The 17,854-nt window shown below is 47.8% G+C and overlaps 9 protein-coding genes across 9 annotated transcripts; 4 read left to right on the forward strand and 5 right to left on the reverse strand.

Moving 5' to 3' along the window:
- Window positions 1-344: 344 nt before the first annotated feature.
- Window positions 345-1,747, reverse strand: ASPWEDRAFT_136910 (RTA1 domain-containing protein). Its single transcript, XM_040829356.1, has 3 exons — window positions 1,333-1,747; window positions 907-1,289; window positions 345-860 (listed from the first exon to the last, which is right to left on the reverse strand). The coding sequence occupies exons 1-3, from the start codon at window positions 1,596-1,598 to the stop codon at window positions 577-579; spliced, it is 933 nt and encodes a 310-aa protein (XP_040686296.1). The 5' UTR covers window positions 1,599-1,747; the 3' UTR covers window positions 345-576.
- Window positions 1,748-2,450: 703 nt separating this feature from the next.
- On the forward strand, window positions 2,451-3,344 carry ASPWEDRAFT_81873 (glycosyltransferase family 32 protein; the record flags this gene model as incomplete). The annotated part of the gene is made up of 1 exon (XM_040839563.1): window positions 2,451-3,344. A coding segment is annotated over one exon (894 nt), but the record flags the coding sequence as incomplete, so codon positions are not given.
- A 395-nt stretch (window positions 3,345-3,739) lies between these two features.
- Window positions 3,740-5,505, forward strand: ASPWEDRAFT_90675 (fungal specific transcription factor domain-containing protein; the record flags this gene model as incomplete). The annotated part of the gene is made up of 7 exons (XM_040839587.1): window positions 3,740-3,813; window positions 3,863-3,934; window positions 3,980-4,047; window positions 4,089-4,449; window positions 4,497-4,703; window positions 4,746-5,011; window positions 5,057-5,505. Coding segments are annotated over 7 exons (1,497 nt in total), but the record flags the coding sequence as incomplete, so codon positions are not given.
- A 367-nt stretch (window positions 5,506-5,872) lies between these two features.
- Window positions 5,873-7,024, reverse strand: ASPWEDRAFT_174069 (uncharacterized protein; the record flags this gene model as incomplete). Its single annotated transcript, XM_040831170.1, has 6 exons — window positions 5,873-5,979; window positions 6,048-6,143; window positions 6,188-6,252; window positions 6,297-6,676; window positions 6,720-6,784; window positions 6,835-7,024. 6 exons carry the CDS (start codon window positions 7,022-7,024, stop codon window positions 5,873-5,875), a joined length of 903 nt encoding a protein of 300 aa, XP_040686299.1.
- A 1,129-nt stretch (window positions 7,025-8,153) lies between these two features.
- On the forward strand, window positions 8,154-9,463 carry ASPWEDRAFT_42641 (fungal specific transcription factor domain-containing protein). Its single transcript, XM_040835833.1, has one exon. The coding sequence runs from the start codon at window positions 8,226-8,228 to the stop codon at window positions 9,231-9,233; it is 1,008 nt and encodes a 335-aa protein (XP_040686300.1). The 5' UTR covers window positions 8,154-8,225; the 3' UTR covers window positions 9,234-9,463.
- Window positions 9,464-10,312: 849 nt separating this feature from the next.
- On the reverse strand, window positions 10,313-11,202 carry ASPWEDRAFT_158670 (DUF3237 domain-containing protein). Its single transcript, XM_040829753.1, has 3 exons — window positions 10,960-11,202; window positions 10,635-10,912; window positions 10,313-10,587 (listed from the first exon to the last, which is right to left on the reverse strand). Exons 1-3 carry the CDS (start codon window positions 11,174-11,176, stop codon window positions 10,549-10,551), a joined length of 534 nt encoding a protein of 177 aa, XP_040686301.1. The 5' UTR covers window positions 11,177-11,202; the 3' UTR covers window positions 10,313-10,548.
- Window positions 11,203-12,455: 1,253 nt separating this feature from the next.
- ASPWEDRAFT_588286 (glycoside hydrolase family 7 protein) lies at window positions 12,456-14,078 on the forward strand. The gene has a single exon (XM_040838407.1). The coding sequence runs from the start codon at window positions 12,647-12,649 to the stop codon at window positions 13,889-13,891; it is 1,245 nt and encodes a 414-aa protein (XP_040686302.1). The 5' UTR covers window positions 12,456-12,646; the 3' UTR covers window positions 13,892-14,078.
- Window positions 13,969-15,769, reverse strand: ASPWEDRAFT_116391 (MFS transporter; the record flags this gene model as incomplete). Its single annotated transcript, XM_040828653.1, has 3 exons — window positions 13,969-14,221; window positions 14,270-15,388; window positions 15,435-15,769. 3 exons carry the CDS (start codon window positions 15,767-15,769, stop codon window positions 13,969-13,971), a joined length of 1,707 nt encoding a protein of 568 aa, XP_040686303.1.
- A 699-nt stretch (window positions 15,770-16,468) lies between these two features.
- On the reverse strand, window positions 16,469-17,497 carry ASPWEDRAFT_42645 (arginase family protein). Its single transcript, XM_040835834.1, has one exon. It carries the CDS (start codon window positions 17,486-17,488, stop codon window positions 16,607-16,609), a length of 882 nt encoding a protein of 293 aa, XP_040686304.1. The 5' UTR covers window positions 17,489-17,497; the 3' UTR covers window positions 16,469-16,606.
- Window positions 17,498-17,854: the final 357 nt, after the last annotated feature.

The raw sequence follows: 17,854 nt of genomic DNA on the forward strand, positions 1-17,854 counted from the left end.
GGGAAGGTCAAAAAAAAGGATCTTAGGAAATCCTGAGCAGACAGAATCTTTGGCCGGATTAATTCCAATATTCACTGGAGCCTAGGGGATGCTTAAGTTAGTTTGGGAGAAAACAAATGAGGCTTAGATGGGGGCACGTAGAGTAACGAGTCATGTCGGCGTTAAAGGGAAGTTTTGTCCAATAAATCCGGTGCTTAGTGCTTATATGGAATCCTGCAGCGATTGAAGCTTAGCCAATGGTCTGAAGAGTAGGCTCGTGATGTTAGTACGGAGCATAGGTGGTCTTACGTGGGATTTTAGTTTACAGAAAATATGATAGGTAGTTGGTATAGTAGACATTGCTTCCAGGACAAACTCATTTTCCAGCTTTATCAAACCAGGCAACATGAATAAAAACAAAAACAAGAGAAAAAAAAAAGGCTGCAAATAAACACACGCTAGGTATAGATAAACAGGAAAAGGGGGTGAATGAAGAGAATAAAGGAAAAGGCGTATTCTATCTAGTCATGAGACGCATTAGTTGCAATTAGCCCAGTGAAACTCCATTTTCAAAGCAAATCACCAGTCGCGCGACGCTTAAACTACCACTGGACTATCCTGGTCTCTGTTTCTCTCCTGTAGACTCCATTCACTCTGCTCCTGTTGCTTGACAGGCGACCAGTGGGTGGCGTTCCACTTGCCCTCGAAGCAGTACCCGGGATGGAACACAGTCATGCAGATACAGGCGATGGACATCATTGCACCTTCGAGGATCATAAAGGTGACTTCGTCATTGGCAAGCGCACCGTCGAAGCCGTCCTTCAGCTCGGCGACACGGAAGATGGAACGGATAAAGATGGTGATGGTGGCAATTGCCAGACCTGAGCTGTTAGCATATTATCGTCAGATAGAGGAGAGGAGACATACTGATGAGGAATAGCTTCCACTTCAACGTGCTGCGTAAGGCCCCAAAAGACCAGTTCAGATTCTGGGGGGACCTGCGGATTCGGATGGCGAGATCGATGCACAGACCCATGAAGATGGCCAGTGACACGACCTGGGTGGACAGACCGGCAATCATGATGTTGATACCCTTCTGGGAAGTGTCATTGTCATCCGCAGTGGAAGTGATGGCACCACCGGCCGCCTGCAGGATGAGGGAGAGAAGGTCGCACGAAACAAAGATGATGGTGTAGGTGCGAGGACGAAGACGGGAGACGTTCTCGCCGTAGACAGTGACGATGCGGCCAAGACAGATGTAGATGGCGGCACTGATAAAGGCAGGGCCGATGGTGAGGCAGATGAGATATCTGATAATTAGCATGGCTTCATTTGTGGGATAGGATGACATACTCCAGGAAAGGATCAAAGGGGAATGGGTTGTAGTGTAACTGGACACGGCCAATGTAACCAACGACTTCTAGCACAAGACCACCCGTCATGCCTATGAGATAGCCCCATGTTCGCCAATAAACGCCCATTCCAATCTGAGAGAGAAGCAGGATTCCAAACAGAGCGAGATAGAAAACGTTGCCGGCCAAGTTAGGAATGTAGTCGAAGTTGGCCAGCGTCATGGGACAAGTCCCAATGGTGCAGTCGTCGGCAGGATGTTCGCCCATGGTGAAGACTGATAGAGTGGATGTAGTTGTAGTTGTAGAGAGAGTGCTGTGTGATTGGGAGTCTTTCCTCCGTTCTGTGGACGATATAAGTACATTTTGGCTGTCCACACTGTAGAGATGATCAGATCAGACTCTATTATCGCGCTGCCTATTCAGTATCTCTCAGCCTAACAGTAAGACCAGGTCGAGTGGATCTTGGTCAGATTCCTGCCAGATGGGTATTTGCGATAAAAATAGACGATCTAAATTGTGAATCTGCTGCTGTTGGTTAGGCGGACACGGACACGGAGTCGGAGTCGGAGTCGGCATCGGATACGGATAGAGGCAGTGAGGATAAGCATCAGATATTAGAATGGTTAGCAGCTCGTGTGTGGCCCTTTGGGGCAGTGTTCTGGATGTTCCTAGAATGCATAGGTAGCATTGTATATGGTGAGATCCAATCAAAGCCAGCAGCCAGTAGTTTATTTGGCGTTGATCGGCGCTGTATAGACTCATTTTGTGTATTTTGCTTTGAGCCTTTATTAATTATTCTGCCTCGCATGGCAGAATAATATGCTATGATTGTTGCATTCTGATAGGGTAAATTATCTGTGCCACCGACTCATCCAAAACACTCCGTTTGATGGGACGGTCCTCTTCTGACTCTTATATCAAGTAACACCAGATGTGAATGTCTTATCGGCTGTTCAACAAAAAGCTGCTTCCAATTGTCCACTTCTTATACCTTGTCCTGTCATGCAACGACGCCAAAATAAGCTCGATCCAGATACCATGCAGGACAGACGCTGCTATCTCGTCTTGCGTAGACTCTGCAGCTTCTGCTCCGCTTCCGGGTCTCGTATGCGACACTATCCCATCTCTTCCATCACATTCCTCGTGCTGCTCTTTCTTTTCTCCTCTTTCTGTCAGTCCCTGGCAGAGTTCTCCTCTGGTCAAAAGGCCAACTCGCTGTTACTACACCACTTCTCGCCTGCCTATGTCAAGGCTCTGAATGAGTCCATCGTCGCTGGCAAACCGATCAATTTCCCAGACCAGCAATCCAACCACACCATTCCTCGCATCATTCATCGAACCTACAAGACAACCGACATCCCCAAAGACTGGCAGGGAGCATACGACTCGTGTCGCAAGGTGAACCCAACATACAAGCAGTTCTTCTGGACCGACGAGGGCGCCCGCGAGTTCATCCAGCGAGAGTTTGCTTGGTTCCTTCCAACCTACGATAGCTATTCCTACGATATACAGCGCGTCGATGCCCTTCGGTATTTCCTCCTCTGGCACTATGGAGGTATCTACATCGACATGGACATTGAATGTCGCCGACCACTCGATCCATTGTTGGACTTTCCTGCTCTGCTGCCCAAGACGTGGCCGTACGGAGTGAGCAACGACTTTATGGCGAGTGCGCCGAATCATCCGTTCATTATCAAGGTGGCTTTGAGTCTGCAGGAACACAACCGCCATTACCTATCCAAATACATTACCGTCTTTTTCACGACCGGCCCGATGTTCCTCAGCAACATCCTGTCCCAGTGGCTTCGCATGACGCGTGAACGCTCCAATGGCAATCTGAAACTGTCGCATATTGTTGGTATTCTGCCATCGATGATGTACGATACGACCAGTTACTCGTTCTTGGGCCATCGCAAAGGATCTAGCTGGCATGGAAATGATGTTGCTGTGATGCGGTACACATACCAGCATCTCTGGGGACTTCTCCTCGGTGTTGCTGGACTCATTATACTGGGAGGAAGCATGTTTTGTGTGCAGATGAAGATGGGCCGCAAAAGATATATCCAAATCCGTCGAGGCTACGAAAATGTATGATTTACTTGATTGCTTTGCATATTACCTGTCAAGATAATGCATAATGTCCACTCAAATGAGTATAATCCAATCTGAAAAATCAACCAATCAGACTGCATAATTGAATAAAATCTGCCTGGGATGCAACACAACCGCCCCACACTGCCACTTTGTATACGTGGCTGTGCAGCCTCATCACATCACAAGCATCGATGAAACATCCACCCCTCATCTTCCTTTTCAACTAACCTTGACTCAATCACCAAATCAATACCATGTCCGACTCATCTATCGGTGCAGATCGTCGAAGAGGGTCGAGCAACCAGACTCTGCTCGTCAAAACGTGTGAGAACTGCGCCCACGCGAAAATCAGATGCACGCGATCGGAGGGGAGGAGCAGCTGTGATAGGTGGGATGGCCTAAGATGTTTCAGATCTTGATGCTGATACTGATGATAGATGCCATCGACTGCGAAAAGAGTGTACTTTCCGGCCTGCCAGGACTAATCTGGGAAGAGTGCCACAGGAGAGGTGAATATCCACGGAAATTAAAGAGAATTAACACTGACTCTATAGACGCATTGACGCGTTGGAAGCCAAAGTAGAGCAGCTTCTGGCGAATTCGAGTGCCCCTGCTGCAGGCAGTATCTCAGTATGATCATCTTCATAGTTTATTGTACATCAGCTAATGAACAGAGCAATGACTCTCCCGACATCCAAGCGTCATCGCAAACCAGCGAAAATGGCGATGTCATCGACAAAGGCTTCCTCACCATCGAAGCAGCCAACACGTTGGTGGATTCTTTTAAGAAAATCATGATGCCTCATTTCCCCTTTGTAATCATCCCTGATGGCATGACCGGCGAGAAACTGCGCTATGAGAAGCCCTTTGTCTTCCTGACTGTGCTCACGGCTGCCATGTTCGATAACATGCCCGTCCAGCGCAAGCTGGAACATGAGGCAAAGCAATACATCAGCGACCGGATGATCTTTGGGGGCAAGATCTCGGTCGAGCTTCTCCAGGGTCTGCTAGTGCATCTCGCGTGGTTTGTCTGACTGTTCGCATTCTGGTTGACCAAAGCTGATGATTTAGGTGCCAATATCATTCGCGACCGCGTCGATTCTCGCAATATCTTCAATTGGCCGTCAGCATCATTCTGGATCTGCGTCTGGATCGTCCGCTCGATCAGTTGTCGAAGAAGAACCGCGTCTGGTTAGACTCGCAGGACGGCATGACTGCGCTTTCGTGGGGGCGAGAGGTGCAGAGAGCCGTGGTTGGGTGTTACTTCATTTCGTCGAGGTGAGTATCTCTATACTGTCGTGGATGAGGCTGACTTTGTAGTATCTCGCGCATTCTCGACAAGTCGTGTACATTTCCACTGACGCCGTATATCGAAGAATGCGGACAATCACTAGCAACAAACCCAGAGTATCCATCAGACACACACATCATCTTCATTATCAAACTGCAGTATCTGCTGGATAAGATGGACCATCCTCTGCGGGGTGTAACGGAAACCAACCGAGAGATAGAGCGACACATCCAGAATCAGCGCAAAGGACTCGAGCATTACAAAGTGACTGTTCCATTCGATCTAAAAGAAAGCAGTATGTCGTCGATGTCATCCAATCGATCAATACTAACAGCCGCAGCCTTTCTCCTGATGCAATACCACACGACCGAACTGTATCTCACGCAAATCAGCCTGTTTGACCGACGAAGAGACTCGCAACCGACTCCCTGGTCTCAATTCCAGCTCGACTCGCTCTGTAATGGATTACTCGCAGCCAGATCTCTCTTGTCCTTCTATGCTTCCGCTCCCCTTCGTGCTGAGACCGGATTCAACAATGCGCAGTGGGTGCAACTTGGTTTTGGCATGACGCTCGCGTCGAAACTGGCCGTGGCAGCATTGGAACCGTCGATTTATCATCAGACAGCAGAGTATCGAGAAGCGCTGGACATGTCATCGGTACTGCGACAGGTTATTCTCCGTCTGCAAGGATTGATCACACCGCATTTCGACGCACGAGGAGATCGCGATGCCTTTTACCACTACGAAAAGCGGATGAAAAAGGTGCAGTGGTGGTATGAAAACAGCATCGCGCAGCCTGGATATGGGCCACCAGCCGACCAGAGCTATTCTGCTATCCCACCTGTGGATATGCAGCAGACAGTGCCGTCGAACATGCAGTCGTTCTTTTACAGCGACATCAACGACATTCTCGGCGAGTGGATGATGTACCCAGCGACACCATTCCCAACCTACAATTCGATGAACGGATGAAGACGAAATCCATTATCAAGGATGTATAACAGAAGGCCTCCTCTGCGACGGCAATGAAGCCATGCCACCCGATCCCCTCCGACTTCCCATCGAACAAGCATCCGAGTGAAGCTCGAGGCCCTGATCGATCGACGTGCCCACATAGATCCGTCCCATTTCGAGCCCCCAATTCCACTCTGTCTGTTCATTCCGCTCCATTGTCGGGGTGGTGCATATCTCCGACCGGATCCCGGAACACAGATCGTGACTTGCCCCGGTGAAGATGGAGTCTGGCTTGTTGATCATGAGGGCCTGCGGGGTGTTGTATGAATCATGGCGCTGGGATGTGCGAGTGATGGTGTTTCGCATCAGGCCGACACAGGCCTGGAAGAGCGGCTTGATGAGCAGGATGGAGCCGCAGATGATGGCGACGTCGAGCTCGAGGATCGTCCAGATGGATTCGAGGGCAGCGGTTCCTTTTTATGATGAGCAAATGATATGCTAGATGGAGGAGACATACCGGATATATCGTCTGTGCGGTACTTGCGGAAATAGATTAATCGTAACAGACTGAAGGCGCACACTCTGCACTCATTAGCAACGAATATCATATACATGGGATGACATACAGCCCCCCAATCGAAAAGATAATGGTCATTTCAATCTTCTGCCGTGTTGCCATTTGCAACTTCCAGACAACCGGCATGGGAAGACACAGAATGACCACATCCTCAGCCAGCGACAGTGACCCCATGACAATGAAGAAGATATTCTGCCCAGCCATGCAGTGGCCCTCGATATGCTTGACGAAGAAATACTGCGGCGGCCAGCATTGAAACGTATTCCCGATGATGGCGGTCGATCCCCACACGATGGAAAAGACGATGACTCCTGTCGCGATGTGCCGGAACCCATCGATGGTGCCTAAGAGCCTGCGCAGGAAGATGACAATCGACGTTTTGACAAACACTTGGGCGGGAGGCCAGAATTTCTGAGCGAGCCAGGCGACCTGTCCGTATTAGATACATCCAGGGATAGATAAAGGGGCATACCAAAGCTGTTCGCATTCGAAGATGTTCCGGGAGATTCGAATGGACTCGCCAATGCCGCTGAATGCCTCTGGATGGATCAGCAATGAAGTATCTATAAGACAATTGAGACACTCACGGACGACATGACAGCCCGTCACGCCATAGGTAAAGAAGAGTCCAATTCCCATCAAGATATCTTCCGCTTTGATATGAGTACCAGACAGATAGCGACAGGACAGTCGCAGCAGATAGACGATGGTGGCTACAGACGTTCCCACGATCGGCACCACGACGAGGATATTTCTCCAGTAGTCAGGGCCAGCCATGTTAAGACAGTATGACTGTCTTGAACGTAGGGATATGCATATTCATTGCTGGTATCGTCGGCCGAACGTCTTTGGTGGCTATGCGAATCCAAAGAATCGTTCAAGACAGAGTGGTGATGTCACAGTGGTGTTGCATTGCCTGATACGGCCCGCGGTGGCGATTCCAGAACGACTCCAGAACAATTCCAGAATTCGGATCCGACATGAAGTTTGTTTCTCTTTGATGACTTCGGGATGGGCCGAAGATTGACAGCCGAGGTTGGAGTTGATGGAGTGGTTGAAGGTAATTGTATACCTGGTGTGGTTACTATACAGATTAGAGACATGATGAAGTTCAATAACTCAACAATGCTATATATGTCGTCTTTTATATGAAATGAATATGTATACACTGTATAGCTTCATCTACATCCACCCAGTAGTTGTATGTGGAGACCCCGCTTAAGCACGCCATCAACACGGTTCAAATGCAATCAATTCGACTTCGCTTTTCATCAACCGAAAATGCCTCCCTACACATCTGTCTTTTCTTTGACCCATCATCAGCTCAAAAGGACGTGCAAACAATGTAACCATCGCAAGGTATTCACCCCCTCTGTCTTGATGACTCTATCTAACGGTCTAGGTCCGCTGCAATGGCGACATTCCCTGCGACAACTGCCAACGACTCGGATTCACCTGTTCTCTGTCGAATACAACTGAAAACACGAATAAACCACGCCGACTGCGAAACAGCAGTGCCTGTTCGGAATGTCGCGCTCAGAAAGTGCGCTGTTCGAATACTCGCCCTCAGTGCACCAACTGTGCCCGTCGGGGATGGCCGTGCAGTTATCCCAGACCAGTTCGATCAAAACACGATCAATCAGATTCAAACACTCAGATAAAAGAATCAGATGACGTGAAAACTGTCAAGAAGTTCTTCCATCATCTCTATCCAGTCCCATCCTTTTCTTTTCTCCATCCACCGTCGACCATCGCCAAGTGCCACGATGGAACGCTGGATGAGTCCTTACTTCTCGCCATCCAAGCCATTGTCACACTGCGCTTAGGCCAAGAAGACAAGGATGAAAGCACAGCACAGATATCCAAAGCAGAAGACATCATCTGGCAGCGATTAGAGTCTCCTTCGGTTTCACGACTGCAAGCCCTGCTGCTGGTCATCATCCACCGCGTCGAAACAGGCGGCTTCCAACGAGCCTTCATGCTGGCTGGTCTGGCTTCTCGCGCTGCCTCGGCCATGCGTTTGAATTACGAGAAAACCGATCTCACACCAGTTGCAGCTGAAGTTCGTCGTCGGACAATCTGGTGTTTTAAACTGATTGAATCTTACTTTTCCATTGGATTGTCCGAGTTTGAACTGTGTCCGTTCGAGACGATATACCTCCAACCACCCAGTCACGAAACCAGCTTTGTACCACCCGACGCAGGGGATATCGACAAAGAATGTGGCACTCTGGCCATCTCTGTCCGTCTGGCCTCTCTCAGACGGGATATCATGAAGCTCACTCGCGAATTGGCGGTTTGCGACCGTCCGTTTGTGGAGATATCCAAGGTCATCCGCAGTCTGGAACAGGAACTATGGGAGCTGCATCGACAAATGCCATACAATAATATATACACTACATTAGACATAATCACTAAGGAGCCATGGCTTTCACGACATGTTATGATGATGACCTCGTGGCATCAATGTTTCTGCGATTTGTATCGTCTTTTGCTGCCTGGATGTCCTGAAGCACCGCCGCGGATTGTGCTGGATACGATCGATGCAGATCATCGCCAACAAGCTGGAAGTATTTGTCAAGAGCATGCAATGTCGATCATTCAATTACTGTGCGATATCAATCAGCGATGCACTGTGCCATATTTCCTCGAATTTGACACGGCAATCTGCGCATATCATGCAACTCGACTGATGATCTTTCTTTCATCGCAGTCTCGCCATCCAACATTTACCGCCAGTCGAGTCGAGCAATGTCTTGAAGCTATCAAACGATTCTTTCGTCCATCCTCGCTCATCAAGCCTATCCTTGACGATATGCAACAGTTGATCGATGGTTTATCAACGACACCAGAAGTAGCTATTCTGTCTCAAGAACCACGCGATCCCCCGATATCATCTCCTGCCAAAGTCAGACAGAGACTAGCTATTCATAGTTTGCTGCGACAGGCTGAGTTTTCTGATGATGAGACTACTTCTCCTGTCTAGCAATGGGGATATGTACGATAGTTGAGCACTTCTCCCAGAAAGACAGTTGAAGTAATCATTAGCACAATTGTAAAGTTTTGGTAGATATCTTGCAAACTATAAACACGATGATCAACACTGATGAAGCAATGCAAGCCCTATTCCCTCAAACTGTATCCATAAGATCGTCGATCAGATCGTCGATTATATAGTCGATCCTGTAGATCTAGGAATAGTAGCAGCAGCAAGCCCTACACAGTCAGCAGAATATCATCAAGTCAACACTCTCACTCACTGCAAACCAGTTCCGCAACATTTGCCTCTCTTGTACTTTCCACTGGTTCCTTCGCACTTCTTGCACTATACCCAGTCAGTATCCGTCAGCTCTTTGTTCATCAGACATACTCGATCATTGCACAGATCCCCACCGCCAAATCCACGGCAGGATCCGGCCGCACCACAGGCTCGGGCTTCGAGGGTGTGAAGTTCACTGGATTGAACGGTTGCCGCTGCTGAGGCACAGGCAACCAGAGCCGTGGTGAGGAGAAGAGAAAGCTTCATGTTGATTGATTCTTTTAACTGCCAATTGACTCTGTTGTCTATTGTTCTGATTCCAGGGGAATGGCCCCCTTATATAGATATTTTCTGCGTCACAAAGGAACTCCATCTATCGATTCACAGTGAACGTGACTTAGTAGTAATACGAAGGCATTGACGCCACGAATGTGACATTCTCGCCGATACGAGCTGTATAGGCAGTGTTTTTCCCTGTTTGGTAGTATTCTGCGGGTGCAGCAAAAGTGTTCGTCGGCGATTGGACTTGGATGTCTTGGATCGTCTTGGCCATGGCTGCAGGTGAGCATCCCCCGCATTGTCAGCCTTATTTCTGGCTGAAAGGCGATGGTTCATCGGGCGAATATCTTTATTGGCGTACATGAGAATGGCAGCTGGGAAGACTGGATTGAGATGGCGTATTCCATACCCACTCGGGTGGAATTGAGTTGATTATACCGACCGATTTCATTCTACTTCTCTCCCTTTTCTTTCTACTACGGCCAAGATAGAAGGAACAATGGAATATGACGACCCTTGCGCTACGCAAAAGGTGTGTCCCTTGTCGATTCCCAAAATGGAAGGTGACGGAGTGGCAGAGGGCGTGAGAGGAGAGGGGCTACGGCAGCAATCGAAGGTTTCAAGGCGTAGTCAGGGATGCGAAAAATACGCCATCATGCACTCACTATTCTATATTTGGAGACACTGCTCAGATGTCATTGTTTGAGCTAATAATAGAAGAGCTATATATTCAAGGTAAGCCTTGTGTCTGGACTTTGCCTGATCAACTAACAAACTTTGTAGAATTCCAGTCGGATGCAAACTAAGTCATTAGCATATCCTGATATCATATACAGAATGAATACTTACATTCCATGCATCAATCTTCAGCAGTGACGTATTGGCAGTGTTCTCCACGTTGGTCAAAACACCAATAGCTACAATATTATTCAACCAGTAGTACTTCTCACTGCCAGTCTCGAATATCAACCGCAAATGCAATTGACCAGACGGTGACTTTGGCCCTCCCGTTTGGATGAAGATATCTGCACCATCGTGTGTCCGCAGATTGTACCGAGTGTCTGCCGAGAAGACGTTGGTGGCAGGGTCGGTTACGCCCCAGTCTGCGCCGACGTCGAGGATTTTGCCTGTATTGTTATTATATTGATCAAAACTATAGAGTAACATTGCGTACCAGAGAGACGAGGACCGGTAAAGTTTCCTCCTACAATTGGAATGGCCTTGCGAATGCCATGAGGACCGTGTGATTCCATAAGAGTACCCTCGCATTTGACGTAGGCCGTGTAGAGATAGGACAGTTCAGGTGCTGCCGGATAGGAGGCAACCACCAGATTGAGTGATTGAAGACATAGTAGAAGAGAGAGCACAGCGTTTCTCAACGAGAACAACATTGTGAAGGAGGATGGATGATTTACTGAAGAATGAGATTCCCCCCCGCATCCTATATACAAGAACAGATGGTGATAAGGGCAGTGATCAGCATTTCCAGTGATGCAATGGTGCATGCGCCTCGGCTGTTCCTGGACGGATTCATATCCGCTGCTCGGAATATCCGGTCTGCATCTTAAATGCCGAATTACTATCCGGTCTAGATCAATGTGCTAGCTATTCTAATGCTATTCTACTCATCAGCCAGCAGAGTACTGTTCATATACTTCAACCCGTATCACTACGTCGACAAATGCGGTATCCCCGAGTCTGATCCGCAGTATCTTGATTTCTGGTGGAATTATAATGACTCGAATAAGGATAATTTCGTTAATAAGACGCAGCCGAGTCCGTGAGCTGGCTGGGATATATATTTTCATGGACAAGCAACCGTCACCACCTTCTGGGAGGAAGTGATGGGTGGTGGTGGCTGGATGGACATTAGATACTTGAAGATGGTTTATTCAGTCCAATGACCAAATTTGTGTACGATGAGCGATATATGGAACGATGAGTGAGGAGGGTTGACTCTTTTTTGTATTTCCCCGGAGAGTTCGGGCATCTTCCGATGATCATTCTGGGATTGGATGAGGTTATTCCTGAGTTGTATGGATGTATATCAGTTGAGAGCAAAGGTCGTAAGAAGTATCAAGTAATTATTATCTTCCAAACATTTCCACAAGACCGAAATTGTTTAAATGACCCGAACATAAATCTTAAGAGGGCTTTTTTAATTCCCTCATTTATCCGTGGGCTGGATGGGATTTGACTATATGTGGTGTTCCACGACTGCGCTAAAGAATACATTAAGCTTGCATTTTCAATATAATTGGAATGAAATTCTTTTCATTCACTTTCTACACTATTATATAGCTACCTTACATAGTAAAATAAAATTTCGTTTTGATTCCGATGAATGAATCCCATAAGGAAGATTGGTTATTGTTGTCCTCTTGGGTTGTACGAGATGCGGGCATCTCCAGCATGTTTTATATAGATACTTTCGGTATGTATACCATTCATTTTCTTATCCAATTCGATACTTTACTATTGTTGTTACACCATAGCCTTACGATAAATATGCTACAGTATTTTGTGTCCAGAAGTGTGTCATGTCGATCTGCTGTTGCATATTGGACCCTTTGTAGATCACCGTTGTGAAGTAAATCTAAATAAAACCGGGATAAATCCACCAACCATAGCAATAAAACTATAGTGTAGCCTTATTATAACTGTATGTTGATCGCAATTTAAAATTATCTATCTCAGCCTGCCAAGGTATCTATAGTCAAGATGAAACAGGGCATGTATCCGAATTGAAACACCACGGAGTTACATCCTTACCAGATTAGGAAGTTGAAGAAAATATCCTCAATATAAATATCCATTCATGAACCGAGTGTGGTATCGCCAGGATACACCAAACCGCAATCATGTTACCACTTACCCTCCTCACTCTTCTCCCCCTCATCTCAGCCCAAAAAATCGGCACCCAAGAAGTCCATCCCCAACTGGACACTTGGAAATGCACCTCCTCTAATGGCTGCGTTAAACAAGATACATCTATCGTCCTCGACTCAGCAACCCACTGGATTCATGGATCGGACGGCAAGACATCCTGCACCACCGATGATGGGTTGGATAGTTCCCTCTGTCCTGATAAGGAGAGCTGCGCCAAGAACTGCATTATCGACGGCATCACCGACTACACTTCATATGGTGTTGAGACAAGTGGTGAGTCAATGCATCTGCGCGCATACATCAAGGACGGGGACAGTGTCAAGGCCACCTCTCCTCGAGTGTATCTCCTCAACGAAGACGGGAAGAACTACGATATGCTCCAGCTGTTGAATCAGGAATTCACCTTTGACGTGGACATGTCCAAGTTACCCTGCGGTATGAACGGGGCATTATACCTGTCCGAAATGGAAAAGGACGGTGGACGAAGTGACCTCAACCCTGCTGGTGCGCAGTATGGAACTGGATACTGCGATGCCCAATGCCCCGTTGCGTCGTGGGTGAATGGCGAAGCGAACAGCAAGTCCGTCGGGGCGTGCTGCAATGAGATGGATATCTGGGAGGCAAATGCCAGAGCCACAGGATATACGCCTCACCCGTGCAATGTCACCAGTCTATATCAATGCACCGACGACGACTGCGGGAGTAGCGGTGTCTGCGATAAGTCTGGATGCGGATACAACCCGTATGCTCTCGGATCGCACGATTACTACGGCTACAACAAGAAAGTAGACACCACGAAGCCATTCACGGTCATCACGCAGTTCGTGACCAACGACAACACCACGTCCGGCCATCTCACCGAAATCCGGCGCCAATACATCCAAAACGGGAAGGTCATCGAAAATGCCAAAACCGAAGTGTCTGGCCAGCAAATCGACTCGATGACAGACGCATACTGCTCCAACAGCGCCGACTACTTTGGCGAAGTCGGCGGCCTGAAGGGGATGGGCAAAGCACTCGGTCGGGGAATGGTGTTGGCGTTTAGTCTCTGGAATGACGCGGATCAATTCATGAACTGGCTGGATAGTGGGGATGCAGGGCCATGTAACAGCACCGAGGGCAATCCGGAGTTGATCCAGAAGAATCATCCAGATACGGCGGTCACTTTTTCGAATATTCGGTGGGGAGATATTGGGTCGACGGGGCAGTTTGATTGATTGCTTGCGTGGATGAAGTTGTATAAAATTTTCTATTTGAAGACATAAATCATTACATCTAGTGGTATCTCGCTAAATCAAACATCAAAAATCTTCTCGTCTTGCGCATCCTGATAGATAGGCGAACAGGCCAATTTACTCCTCCGTCGCAGCCATGGTCCACACAGCATAAAGCCAACTGGAATGGGAATCATCACAGCGGCAATGCATCCCAGCATGGTGCCAGCCCATTGCACGCCGAGGTTCTGCATCATTTGCTTCGAGAAGAGGGGGAATGCACACCCAATGGCTGATCGGAGGATGGTATTTGCCGCGATAGTTGAAGCAGCTCTGGATGGTGTTAGACTTGACAGAGTAGATAAAGAGATGAGTACTCACAGTGTGGGATAGCAGTCAACCAAGTAGTTGAAACACTGCAAAAAGATACAGAAAATGCCAAACCCAATCAGCACACCAGCAGATGTTGGCACCATCCAGTGAATGGACGACTTATATCCAGTCCATCCAAACCAGAACATGCCAACGGTGAATGCAATTCCACCGAGAATGGCAGGAGGAAGACGCCATTCAGGAATGGGTGTATCGTTATTCGCTGCAAGTTTGCGTTTATATGAATCCTGCAGGAAGAGAATGAGGACACCACCGACGAGTTCTCCGATGATCAGACCGATGAAGGTCAATCCTCCAACACCAATGTTCATTCCGTATACACCCTGGAAAACGACGGGATATGCCCCTAGCAGAGCATACATGAGACCGTAAATGAATGAGATGTACAGCGATACTAGCAGGAGAATAGGCTCGCTGATCAACATCTTGATCGGTCGTGTAAAGTTATTTCGCACCAACTCGATGATGTCGACTTCCACTTCATCTTGTTTGGCGTGGATGCCCCAGTTGCGCGTTTGCCTTCGGAGAACTGCTGCCTTTTCAACCAGGATGACAGGAGCGTATGATTCCTTCAGGAATGCAAAGATAAGAATAAATGCCAGAAACACCATGATGGCTGAGATGTACATGGTCCAACGCCATCCCAGGTCACTCATGACAATAAAGCCTCCAACAAAGGGCGCTGCAAAGGGGCCAATGAAGACAGCCATGCAAAAGACTGACATGACAACACCACGCTGCGCATTGTTGAATAGATCGGCAAATACCGCCGGCACAACTGACACAGGACTTGCAGAGAAGAAGCCAGCGAAGAATCGGCAGATCATGATAGTCTGTATATCCTTTCCAGCTGCACAGGCGATGTTGAAGATCCCACAACCCAGCAGTCCAATCGACAACGGCCAGCGTCGTCCGATGAGCTCTGAGCCAGGAGCCCAGACGGTTGGTCCTGCTGCGAATCCCAAAACGTATAATGTAACTCCGAGCGATGCAACTTCTGAACTGACGTTAAATTCGGCGCTGACTGGACTGATGGCGGCGGAGAAGACGGCGCTGGCGAAGGATCCTACAAACGTGCCGTAACATAATATGCAGACGAGGAAAATTCTATACTGTTAGTTTCAGTCATCTTAATCTGGCTTAGATAGCATACCTTGTACACAAAGACCAGTTATACGGATGCAGGGGATCATCCGGCCCATCGAATTCCACCACGTATGTCTCTGGATCCGGTAGCAGTGGAGGATAATGCTTCCCAGCACCCATTGGTAGCCATTGTTGCTGTGGTACAGGACCTTTTGTCGATCCAACGGTCGTCTTCTGCTGTAATCGATATGTGTTGATTCGGGATAGTTCTAGCGGTTCGAGATGGTCTGCTGTATCCGATGAATATGCACAGTCGGAATCGTCAATGTCGCTGGCATATTCTCGATCATATTCCGGATGCTCTGTCTCGCGGGCTTTTTCAACATCCACTGGCCGGTCCATGGTCTCTATTTCGTATGTCTCTGCCAGCCATTCTCACACACGACGGCGAGATGGCTATATATGTCTCGGCCAGCCCACTACACCCCACTGTACCCTCCATTCCATTATCACAATCATATCCACAGTCAGGAATTGCTGCCACACCAAACCTGAGAGTGGAATTCTATCGCCATGACAGACCCATCCTTTTCCGAGCCTCACACAACGGCTTTACACTTGCACGTGGCGCAGGGAGCTGACAGCCACATGGCCGCCGCAATTGACCTATCACAGGCCCTGGAGAAGCTTTCAGGGCGGATCTGATAGAGACAACGGCTATGGACGGAGTTGTGGCTGGTGGGCGCAGAAGGGAGATGGAAGATTTTTTCTTCGATGATGGGTTGATGCTCCGAATGTAGCCGAGGGTAGCCGCGGATATCAGTTTGGGTGTTATCAAACTGATTTTTTATCAGGATGAATGCTTCGTCAAAAGGGTTCTTTCTTTTTCTCTGATTGTATGCTTATTGTCTAGACTGAGGGTAGGTCTCGGGTATGTCGTGCCGTTCTGCTCTCCGTCACATCCTATATACAGTCACGGCGGTTAAAGCCGCAACGCGAGCAACACGTTCCATGACGTTTAATTCTAATTTTGTAACATCTTATCCTTTTTCTACAAGTAATAATTATTATCACATGATTGTAGATCCACAAAAATTTCATCGGCTGTGTTGGTGTGAAGTTGTACTTCGTGGGTATATACATTTGCGTCGAGCACATGTCACTGTACAATTTCCTATCCAAAGTGAAGCCGCAATGATGGAATAGTAATTTTCTCATATATAGGAATATAATATCGATCTAGTGCGCCTTCAACACACCACTCTCTACCAAAGACTTGACAAATGTAATAATAGCACGAATCCCGATCCCAGCAATTCTATCTCCATCTCCCGCATTGGGATCAAACGAACACACAGTAAGCGACTTGGGCACACTCTTCTTCGGCACCAAATCCATACACGCAATTAAATCATCCTCAAGCATCCCCCCAGGCGACGGATAGTCATTGACCTTGCCATAGGAATCATCCAGAACATCCAAGTCCAGGTGCACGAGAGCCGGACTGTATGATTTCTCTCCAAGCTGTGCATTGAGTTCCGCGGCAAAATCGACCTTTCTCGATGTTTCTCCCCAGATTGATTGCATACCAGCATCGATAACGCGCCGTCGTTGGACATCTGATTGATCACGTAGTCCACAATAGATAAAGCGATTATAGTCGAATGGCTCAAAACCAGGCACAGTCTTCATCAACGTCTTCCAACTTTCACCACGCAGCATGGACAATCCCATACCATCAAAGTAGCCATTCTCATTAACATCTGGCGAGTCAAGATCATCATGAGCGTCAAAGTAAATGAACCCCAGATCTTTGATTTTCAATCCACACGCGACACCAACACTGGCCATACAGTTTCCAGACAGGATGAGCGGGAAGGAATTGTTGGCAACTGCATCACTGACAGCTGTGGATGTACGACGCAGGATTTCAAAACTGCGACCGATCTCTCCTTCAAAATCATCGACCGGTTTGATTTCGTGGATGTTGACTGTCAGACCGAGTGCTTCGAGTTCTTTGACGATGCCGAGTGATCGGATTCGATGGGGGCCATTGCCTACGCGGTGGTCGCGGAGGCCAACATGGTATGGAGAGAAGATGATGGCGATGGTAGAAGACATGATAATAAGATAGATGCAATTACAATGAATTGTAGGTGTTGGAATGGTATGAAGTGTATTATCTTTTATAGGGCGAGAAAACGTCACCATCCCGTGGAGACGATTTGGAGAAGAATTGGAGGTGGTTTGGGGAGAATAAATGGCAACCGTATACATTTCCAGGAGATGCAACAATCAAGAATATGTATTTCGATATGAAAAATGATAAATGTAGTTTTGGAAAATAGAGTATTGATAAAGGGTATGGTGGTGAATCGAATGCTGGCCTACTTGATACAGTAGCACTGCACCTGTACAACAAAAGTCATAAAGTAAAACAATATGGTATCTAGTAAAACAGAGTACAATAAAAGATATCACTTCATA

The sequence above is a fragment of the Aspergillus wentii genome (genome assembly GCF_001890725.1).
Source record: "Aspergillus wentii DTO 134E9 unplaced genomic scaffold ASPWEscaffold_6, whole genome shotgun sequence".
In the NCBI taxonomy this organism is placed as follows: Eukaryota; Fungi; Ascomycota; class Eurotiomycetes; order Eurotiales; family Aspergillaceae; genus Aspergillus; species Aspergillus wentii.

Coding starts and splice junctions, on each gene's coding strand:
- ASPWEDRAFT_136910 (XM_040829356.1), bottom strand. CDS start 1,598: ATGGGCGAACATCCTGCCGACGACTGCACCATTGGGACTTGTCCCATG. Junction 1,290..1,332: donor CCCTTTGATCCTTTCCTGGA/GTATGTCATCCT, acceptor GCTAATTATCAG/ATATCTCATCTGCCTCACCA. Junction 861..906: donor GTGGAAGCTATTCCTCATCA/GTATGTCTCCTC, acceptor CTAACAGCTCAG/GTCTGGCAATTGCCACCATC.
- ASPWEDRAFT_42641 (XM_040835833.1), top strand. CDS start 8,226: ATGCTGGCTGGTCTGGCTTCTCGCGCTGCCTCGGCCATGCGTTTGAAT.
- ASPWEDRAFT_158670 (XM_040829753.1), bottom strand. CDS start 11,176: ATGTTGTTCTCGTTGAGAAACGCTGTGCTCTCTCTTCTACTATGTCTT. Junction 10,913..10,959: donor TACCGGTCCTCGTCTCTCTG/GTACGCAATGTT, acceptor ATAACAATACAG/GCAAAATCCTCGACGTCGGC. Junction 10,588..10,634: donor TGAAGATTGATGCATGGAAT/GTAAGTATTCAT, acceptor CTAATGACTTAG/TTTGCATCCGACTGGAATTC.
- ASPWEDRAFT_588286 (XM_040838407.1), top strand. CDS start 12,647: ATGTTACCACTTACCCTCCTCACTCTTCTCCCCCTCATCTCAGCCCAA.
- ASPWEDRAFT_42645 (XM_040835834.1), bottom strand. CDS start 17,488: ATGTCTTCTACCATCGCCATCATCTTCTCTCCATACCATGTTGGCCTC.